Here is a 10,263-nt window from a genome sequence, read left to right on the forward strand (position 1 = left end):
TTGTGGCAATATTGGGATGATTTTTCCAGAATTGTATGAGAGCTATCAAGTTTCATCGAGCCTTGAAGGAAGAGGATTCCAAAATTAAAAAAAAACAGGTTCATCTCTTTGGCAGATCTATATGCTAAATTAAAGGACTATAACTTTTAAGTTTTTTGTTGGCCAGCCAGAGAACCTTTGGATCATATGCTTCGAATGGGTTTTTATCCATATTGTGCCACATACATTATATAATATAAATATATTGACTCATGGATATATGAAAGGGACTAATATGCAACAAGTTTACGAGCTTCATGATGCACTGTTTGATAGGGGTGAAATTTTTAATGATGCTGGAATCACTGTAGAGATGGAGTCAAAGGATTATCAAGCAATATTAAGGTGAAAATGCATGTTGTTCCAATACACATGCAAGATAGAAATAGAAAAATCATAATATCATAATATTAAGATGCCAAGGGGATTCATTATCACATAGTGAAGAATGGATTGCAAACATATTTGTTTGTGGGAGCCTCTCTTAAATATATGTATGTTAAGTTGAGGGTTGTAGAGAATGTGCACCAAGTGTTTGATAAAATATATGTAGGAGATGTTTCTCGGATGGCTATGATCGTTGGGTATGTTCAGAATGGACATGACAACAAGGCTTTGTTATTTTTTTGTAAAATGCATTGGATAGATGTGCATCCAAACTCAGTTACAATTGGGAACGTGGTTGTAGCATGTGCCCAATTACTGGATCTGCAAGAAGGCAAGTGGGTACATGATTTTATAATTAAAAGTGGCTAAGTTGGATGTCCCTGTAGGGAATTCACTAGTAGAAATGTATACGAAATGTGGTAGCATCGATGATCCACACCAGATATTTGATCAAATTTCTAGACAGGATGTTGTTTCTTGGACAGCTATGATTACAGCGTATGTGTAGAATGGGCATCCTAGAGAGGCATTGAATCTCTGCGATCAAATGCAACTGGAAGGTGTAAATTCAAACCAAGTCACTACCATTGGAGTGCTGTCAGCATGTGCTGATTTAGGAGCTCAACAAGGCCAGTGGATCCATGACTACATACTTGGGACTGGACATGAATCAAATGATTCTGTGGGTAATTCATCTATTAGCATGTATGCAAAGTATGGAAATATGGAGGGTGCTCGACAAGTGTTTGAAAAAATGTCTAAAAGAGATGTGATTACAGGGAATGTAATGATCGCAGATTATACGAAGCAAGGGTCTGTTGAGGAGGCATTGAGTTTGTTTTTCCAAATGCAATAGAGTGGAATTTAACCAAATCAAATCAATTTTGCTGGTGTTCTCCCAACTTTTGGGATTTCAGAAGTTTTAGAATATGGAAAGGAAATTCATGAATAGATAATTAGAAGGGGGTATGTGTCTCATATATTTATATGAAATGCCCTTGTAGACATGTATGCCAAATGCATAAACATAGGGGAAGCATGCAAAGTAATTGATAGAATTCCGAATAAAAATGTGGTCTCTTGGAATGCAGTGATTGGAGGATATACACATAATGAAATTATTGATAAGGCACTGAATCTCTTTTAGGAAATGCCTCAATCAAATGTTGTCTCATGGACTATTATGATTTTTGGATGTAGGCACAATGGTCATTTTGATATAACCCTAGACCTAGATTTGATCCTACAAATGCAACTGACAGGAATGAGGTCAGATTCAAGTACCTTTCCAAACGTACTTTCATGCTGTGCTAACATTGGAGCTCTCCAAAAGGGAAAGGAGGTCAATGAAAACATAATGAGAAATTGACTTCAGTTTTAAATCTTTGTAGGGAGTGCTCTAGTAGATATGTATGTGAAATGTGGGAGAATAGATGAAGCATGTAAATTCTTTGATAAAATGCCAAGAAATATGTTGTTTCATGGTTTGCAATGCTTCTTGGATTTTCCGTGCATGGACATGCTACATAAGCCCTTCAAGTTTTTCAAACAAATGAAACACTTAAGAATGAATCCAAAATATGTGACCTTCATTGGAATTATGTCTGTGTGCTGCCATGCAGGCCTAGTGGACAAGGGTTTGCGATATTATGACTCTATGTTGAAAAATGTGCAACAAGAAATGTTAAATTTAGAATGTGCTAAAAAAAGACCTGCTAAAAATACCATGTCTAAAAATAGTAGTTTGGCCAGTGAGGTCATTGCCCACATTGGGTGAGAGGTGAAACTGCTAAAAATAGAAAGTTATAAAAATAGCATTTCTGGGTCCCTTCCTATTTATAGCAGTCCCTAGTCTATCTATAGGAAGTAAAATTAATTTTGGTCTTAACAACAGTTGGAAATATTAATTACTTAATTCAGTTGAGTTAATTAATTAAGGAAATTCGAATTTGAAGTCTTTGTGAGCATGCATATGAGTTGTTCCACTGATTGAGGAATTTATCCTTAATTTCCTCCACTGATTGACGGAATAAGTATGAGTTCTATAATGAGATAATCAATTGACTTAGTTCTAACTAGTCAAGTCCAGTTATATTATTTTAACAAGTTGTTAAAATAATAAAATATAGTTTGTTAATGCTTGCATGCATGTGACAACTATTATTTTAGATAACTGAGGATTCACTCATGGATAACTGTTGCATGTCAGTTCTGTCAGAGACCCAGTTGAGATCAGAGAAGGGACAATGTATTATCAGTTGGATGAATATTTTTCCTATAAAGGAAGCTCATCCATGATGAGGATTTATCTCCTTCAGGTTTGTGCAGTTATTTCAGAGATCAGTGTTGTGTGTGAGGTGAAAATCACACAGGTTGCAGCTGAAGGACCTAGGAAAAATTGTGCATAGAAATAGGAGGCTTGGAGGGCAGAGGAGAAGGTTTGTGAGAAGCCTTTGACTCTCTATGAGCAGCAGAGTGATTGTATTAAGAGCTGGATAACTTCTGAGCTAAGGCTTTGTGTAATCCAGACATACTTCCACTTGTATGATAATACAGAGATGGGTTTCTAGGCAGGTGCTTTCCCCGGGTAAATTCTTTTGTGTTATGTGTGATTAATTCCTTCTTATTAGTTATATGTGTTCTTATTGATGTTGCTCATGGTTGATTAAGCTTCTGCTAAATTGTTTGTAGAAGTAGATCAAGTGTTTTTCTTTAGTACATTGCATTCCCAAGTGATCTACAAGTGGGAAATTTCTACATGGTATTGGAGCTAGCTGATTTATAAAAAAAATCTACAAAATTTTACATGATATCGGAGCAGAGGTGATCAAGCAAGAACAATATACTAGCAGGAGAAATTTGAATTTTATTATTCGGGATGTAGATCTCAAGTTCTTATCACATCTATTTCATCGATGGCATTCTATGGTTTGAGGCTTAAGTATGCCCTTGATGGCAGCTCAAACTATATAGCTTGGAAGGATCGCATGGAGGCAGTTTTGGAAGATAATGGCCTTAAGGATTTCATTGATCAAGAAATTCCTAAGCCTACAGACAAGACTGAGCAGGTGGAATGCAGGAAGTGTGTGGCTAGCGCTAGGAGAATTCTCTTGGAGGGAGTGCGAGATCACATTGTCTCGAGCATCCATGGGAAGGAGACTCCACATGCAATGTGGAAAACGTTGAAAGATTTATATCAGAATAGCAGTGATCAGAGGAAGTTGGCACAGAAGGACAAACTTCGAAATATCAAGTGTGAAAGGGATGAGACGATCTCTATGTATCTTACCAAGTTCATCACATGCAGGGATGAGTTTGCAAGTGTAGGCGTCGTGACATCGGATGAGGATATGGTGAGTATAGCACTCCTTGGCCTTCCTAAGAGCTGGCATAGCTACCAAGACTCGGTGAATGGAAGGGAGAAACTGCCAGATTGGGAATGACTATGGTCGGATTTGATGCAGGAGGAGATGAGACAGAGCACCAGAGACAGTTCTTCATCCATGCATAATAAGGAGAACTGTGCCTTAGCGAGTAAGGCAAAGAATGGGAAGGAGAAGGTTTCTCTTTCCAAATCCAGTTCTTCCAATGATGGGAAGGAGGTTGAAAAATTGAAAGTGTGATGCTTTCGTTATCATGAGGTGGGCCATTATGCTGCAAATTTTCCACGGAGGAAATCGAATAAGGGATCCGGGGAAGGATCTAAAGGTGAGGCACTTGCTTCACAGTTTGAGTTGGATTTCACACTCTTCGCATGCATGGTTTCATCTGTGGTGGGAAGTGGTTGGTTTCTTGACAGTGGAGCTTCTTTCCACATGACCAGCGACAAGAGTTTGTTCAGTACTTTGGAGGAGAAAGATCTCCAGATACTCATAGTGATGGGTAATGATGAGAAGTATAGTGTCTTAGGTGTAGGCACAATTATTTTTCAGAGGGATCATGGATCTCGCCTTGCCTTGACTGATGTCAACTATGTACCAGGACTGAAGAGAAACTTGGTGTCAATCGCGATGCAGGAAGATAGAGGCTCTGATGTAGTCTTCAGTAAGGGAAAGGTTTTCCTTAGACACATCATCACTAGACAGGTGAAGCAGATTGGTTCACGGGTCAAAAACCTGTATGCTCTTGAGGTTCAAGATGAATGCAAAGCCTTGAGCAGCAAGGCAACTGATGGAGACTTGGTGATTGAGAGGGAGGGTATATCACCTCTCAACATGTTGAGCCAGAAGAAGTCTCAGACGATTGTGGAGAAGCCACGATTGGTGCAGTAGCTTCAGGAGGTTGTGGAGCAGCCACAACAGGGGAAGCTGAGTGGAGATCGAGTAGAGACATCTACTTATGCAGAGACCTCCAGTAGGGGGAAACTTCGAGCCAGGTGGGTAGAGGGATCACATGCAGCTATACCTCCAGGTAGGAGGTGGGGCGATATAGAGTGATCGGCCCAACGAGGAGGGGCAGGATCCTTGAGTTACCCAACTTCTTGGATGAGACCTTGCTACAGGAGCCCTGATGTGGAGTAGCAGGAACTCACTGATTGGGTAGAGACAGATGCAGATGGAGCGACAGAGAGAGCGACAGGGCAAGGAATCCTAGGACAACGCATAGCTAGCAAGCTGCAACAATGCGAGAGGCACAAGTGTTTTTCACAATGCTAGGTGGCACAGAGAGGTGTGCAATGGTGCGAGATGCATGGAGATGTTGCAGTAGCGCAGATGTCAGAGAGGGAGCACTTGTCAGCAGCAGGTAGAGTTTCAGCATCAGAGTATGTTCCTAGCCCAACAGAGTGGTCAGTTGGGAGTTCTTTTGTTTCAAGTGTTGTTGGAGCAAGTGGACCGGGTAGATGTGCTGCATGCAGAACATTCCAGAGTTACATGATCGGGTTTGAGAGAAATCCTTTCTTGTTGAGAGGGAGTGTTGAAAAATGTGCAACAAGAAATGTTAAATTTAGAATGTGCTAAAAATAGACCTACTAAAAATAGCAGTTTGGCCAGTGAGGTCATTGGCCACATTGGGTGAGAGGTGAAACTACTAAAAATAGAAAGTTCTAAAAATAGCATTTCAGGGTCCCTTCCTATTAATAGCAGTTCCTAGTCTATCTATAGGAAGTAAAATTAATTTTGGTCTTAACTGCAGTTCGAAATATATATTAATTAATTCAGTTGAGTTAATTAATTAAGGAAATTTGAATTTGAAGTCTTTGTGAGCATGCACATGAGTTGTCCCACTGATTGAGGAATTTATCCTTAATTTCCTCCAATGATTGAGGGAATAAGTATGAGTTCTATAATGAGAGAATCAGTGGACTTAGTTCTAACTAGTCAAGTCCAGTTAGATTATTTTAACAAGTTGTTAAAATAATAAAATATAGTTTGTTAATGCTTGCATGCATGTGACAACTATTATTTTAGATAGCTGAGGATTCACTCATGGATAACTGTTGCATGTCAGTTCTGTCAGAGACCCAGTTGAGATCAGAGAAGGGACAGTGTACTATCAGTTGGATGAATATTTTTCAAATAAAAGAAGCTCATCCATGATGAGGATTTATCTCCTTCAGGTTTGTGCAGTTATTTCAGAGGTCAGTGTTGTGTGTGAGGTGAGAATCACACAGGTTGCAGCTGAAGGACCCAGGAAAAATTGTGCATATAAATAGGAGGCTTGGAGGGCAGAGGAGAAGGTTTGTGAGAAGCCTTTGACTGTCTATGAGCAGCAGAGGGATTACTGAGAGCTGGATAGCTTCCGAGCTAAGGCTTTGTGTAATCTGGACATATTTCCACTTGTATGATAATACAAAGATGGGGTTTTAGGCAGGTGCTTTCCCCAGGTAAATTATTTTGTGTTATGTGTGATTGATTCCTTCTTATCAGTTATATGTGTTCTTATTGATGTTGCTCATGGTTGATTAAGTTTCTGTTAAATTGTTTGTAGAAGTAGATCAAGTGTTTTGCTTTAGTACATTGCATTCCTAGGTGATCTACAAGTGGGAAATTTCTACATGGTATCGGAGCTAGTTGATTTGTAGAAAAAGTTCTACATGGTATCTGAGCTAGCTGATTTGTAGAAAAATTCTACAAAATTTTACACTCTATGAGTCGAGCATATCATAGCACACCTGAAATCAAATCACTGTTGTTGTATATTTGACCTCTTTGGCCGGGTAGGATGCCTTCATGAGGAATAGGACTTTATTAATAGAATACCAATAAAGCCTAATATTTCAATATGGGGTTCTTTACTTGTTTCCCGTAGAATACATTTCAATGTAGAACTTGGAGAATGTGTGGTAGAACATGTTATAAATATGGACTCCACAAATGCTACTTATTATGTGCTTCTATCCAACATCAACATACAGGCTAGTAGGTGGGACGACATACAAAAGGTCAGGAAAATGATTATATATAGGAATGACAAAAATATGTCAGGGTGCAGCTTGATTGAGCTAAAAAGAAAGACCTATAATTTCCTCACCGGAGACAAATCACACCCACAAACACCAAAAGTATCTTCAAAGTGGGAGAAAAACATTTGATTAAGTCTCTTGTCCAACACCATTTGGAGGAATTTGTAAAGAAATTCCCTACAAAGAGGATAGTTGACAAGAGTGTTAAGAAATAACAATGGAGCTGGCAAAGGAAGCCATGTAATAGATAAAAGGGATGGAAGCAAATGTTGTGAAAAGGCTTATCTGGAAAACTCATTGGATTCTATAGCTAAGAAAATTGATAATATGGTTACATATACAAAGAAATAATATTCATATCATATGCATGAGCATCATCAATATGATAAAGAATTAGCAACCCTCAGTGATAAAATAAGTTACCTGATCTTTGACATGGAAAGAAAATACATTGGGAACTACCCAACTGATAGACATATAACTACCCAACTGATAGACATATTGTCATAAACAATTTGTTTTCCTATAAGAGAACCATCTATATTGTTGGTGAAATAGAAGGAAAAATAGGAAAGAATTACACACATTCAGTTATATATTGACCAAGAAAAACCATAACTAACTGGAAACTAAACACACACATAGACACAAAATTTACATGGTAAAACCTCGACAATGTGTCAAGGAAACATCCACGGGGCAAGGGATTGGAATATATTATTGAACAATGATTCTCCACTCATATACATTCCATGGGCATTCACCAGTTTTATATCATCGACCTCCGTTACATAACTGACAATTCAGTATAAAACTGACTAATTACATTTTACCCAAAATTACTAATTCGTTGTCAAACTAACAAACTCCATCTTGACAACAATTTTCTAATCTCTTGCCCATGCCCATTCATCATCTTTTCTATAAGCCAAGAGAAGCTAAACACCACCGTAGCTTCTCTATTGTAACTGCCTTTGTGAACATGTCTGCACAATTCTCTCGCGTATGGACCTTTTGAAGAGCTACTTTTCTGCCATCGATCACATGTCTCAGAAAATGATACCTTACATCAATGTTCTTGGTTCTGCTGTGATAAGCATGATTTGTACCCAAGTGAATAGCACTCTGACTGTCAAAAAGTACATTCACTTTCTCTTGCGTCCTTCCAATCTCATCGAGCAGACCCTTTAACCAGATTGCTTCTTTATTGGCATCTGAAGCAACTATATATTCAGCTTCGGTGGTGGACAACGCAATTGTTTCTTGAAGCTTTGACATCCAACTAATTGCTCCACCTGCAAGAGTAAAGACATAACCTGTAGTAGATCTTCTTTTTTCCAAATCACCTGCATAGTCAGCATCTACATATCCACAGACTGATCCTTCACTACCATTAAAGACGATGCAATGGTCACTTGTGCCTCTTAGATATCGAAGCACCCATTTCACTGCTTGCTAATGTTCTTTACCTGGGTTTGCCATGAACCTGCTGACAACTCCAACTGCATGTGAAATGTCAGGGCTTGTAGATACCATCGCATACATTAAGTTGCCTACAGCGTTTTCATATGGTACATGAGACATATGCTGCTTTTCTTCATCAGATCTAGGACTCAAAACCGAAGAAAGCTTAAAATGGGAAGCTGGTGGAACATTAACAGGTTTCACATTATTCATAGAGAACTTTTCAAGTACCTTCTCCACATACTTCTGCTGTGATAACCAAAGCTTACCATTTTTCCTGTCTCTGTGTATCTCCATGCCCAAGATATGTTTTTCTACTCCAGGATCCTTCATATCAAACGTCCTAGAGAGTTGAGCCTTTAACCTGTTGATCTCTTCCATGCTTTTGCTTGCAATAAGCATATCGTCAACATACAAAGCTAAGATAATGAATATGCCATTGAAACTTTTGAAGTACACACAATGATCATACTCACTTCTTATAAAGTTCTGGCTCACCATGAAGGGATCAAACTTCTTGTACCATTGTCTGGGAGACTGCCTCAGACCATACAATGATTTCCTGAGCTTGCAAACTAATCTCCTACTGCGACCTCGTACAAAACCTTCTGGTTGTTCCATATATATCTCTTCGGTCAAATCACCATATAGAAAATTTGTTTTAACATCTAACTGTTCTAACTCAAGATTAAGCAACGCAGTTAGTGCCAACACAGTATGTATAGAAACAAGTTTTACAACTGGAGAAAAAATCTCATGAAAGTCTATACCTTCAACTTGAGAATACCCTTTTGCTACCAGTCTCACCTTATACCTTTCGATACTCCCATCAACTTTCCGTTTTAGTTTGAAGACCCATTTGCATCCAACAACACTTCTCCCTTCAGGAAGCTCCACAAGATCCCAGGTATTGTTCTTGGCTAAGGAGTCCATTTCTTCTTCCATAGCCATTTTCCATTTCTCGCTATCTATATCATCTACTGCTTCCTGATAACAAGAGGGTTCCCCATCTTCAGTAATCAAAGCAAAATATGAAGCAGAATCTTAATACCTTTTGGGAGTTTTTCTTTCCCTTGTAGACCTTCTTAGAGCGACTGGTTGCTGAACTGGTTCAGAAACTTGCACTGGTTCAGAAGCTTCAACGGCTTCCTTTGTGTCGTCAACACCTCTTTCTCCAGAAGTCTCTCCTTCCTTTCGACTGTCACCGAAAGGTCTAGCCTCCAACTGAATCGTTGATTCGGCAATACCTGTTCCTGTTCAATTCTTTCAACATTTGATTTTAACAGAGAGGATTCATCAAATGTTACATATCTACTAATGACTATCTTCCGCAATGTAGAATCCCACAACCTATATCCTTTCACTGCATAGTCATACCCAACAAAGACATAACATTTCGACTTTGGATCTAATTTTGAACACTAATTTTTCGGAATAAGAGAATAAGCATCACAGCCAAATATCCTCAAATGTGAATAGTCAGAAGACTGACCTGTCCAAACTTCTTCAGGAATTTTACAATCAATTGCTACTGAAGGTGATCTGTTAACTAAATAACAAGTAGTAGATACTGCTTCTGCCCACAACTCCTTTTGCAAGTTAGCATGGCTAATCATGCTTCTGGCTCTTTCCATAAGAGTCTGAATCATACGCTCAGCAACACCATTTTGCTGAGGAGTAGAAACAACATTTTTGTGTCTAACAATTCCCTCATCCCTACAGTATTGTTCAAATTCAACTGAAGTGAACTCACCACCATTGTCAGTTCTAAGACATTTAATAGATTTGCCTGTTCTTTTCTCTACCATTACTTTAAATTGTTTAAAAACATTTAATACATCAGCTTTCCTTTTTAGCATATAGACCCAAACTTTACGGGAGTAATCATCAATAAAAGTTAAAAAATACAATGCACCTCCATATGACACAACAGGGGATATCCCCCACAGATCAGAATGAATATAGTCTAA

At 38.6% G+C, this 10,263-nt stretch overlaps 1 protein-coding gene across 1 annotated transcript; it reads left to right on the forward strand.

The window, feature by feature from the left end:
* The first annotated feature begins 531 nt into the window (after positions 1-531).
* On the forward strand, positions 532-1,282 carry LOC149213309 (pentatricopeptide repeat-containing protein At4g30700-like). Its single transcript, XM_089388973.1, has 2 exons — positions 532-765; positions 935-1,282. Exons 1-2 carry the CDS (start codon positions 532-534, stop codon positions 1,280-1,282), a joined length of 582 nt encoding a protein of 193 aa, XP_089245099.1.
* Positions 1,283-10,263: the final 8,981 nt, after the last annotated feature.

This window comes from Pinus tabuliformis, chromosome 1_1 (genome assembly GCF_031772625.1).
Source record: "Pinus tabuliformis cultivar Carrire ecotype Pingquan chromosome 1_1, CPIR1, whole genome shotgun sequence".
Taxonomy (NCBI): domain Eukaryota; kingdom Viridiplantae; phylum Streptophyta; class Pinopsida; order Pinales; family Pinaceae; genus Pinus; species Pinus tabuliformis.

Bases quoted from the DNA above. Each gene is read 5' to 3' on its own strand.
- LOC149213309 (XM_089388973.1), top strand. From the start codon at position 532: ATGTATGTTAAGTTGAGGGTTGTAGAGAATGTGCACCAAGTGTTTGAT. The intron at 766-934 runs GTACATGATTTT...GCGTATGTGTAG, and splicing joins ATCTGCAAGAAGGCAAGTGG to AATGGGCATCCTAGAGAGGC.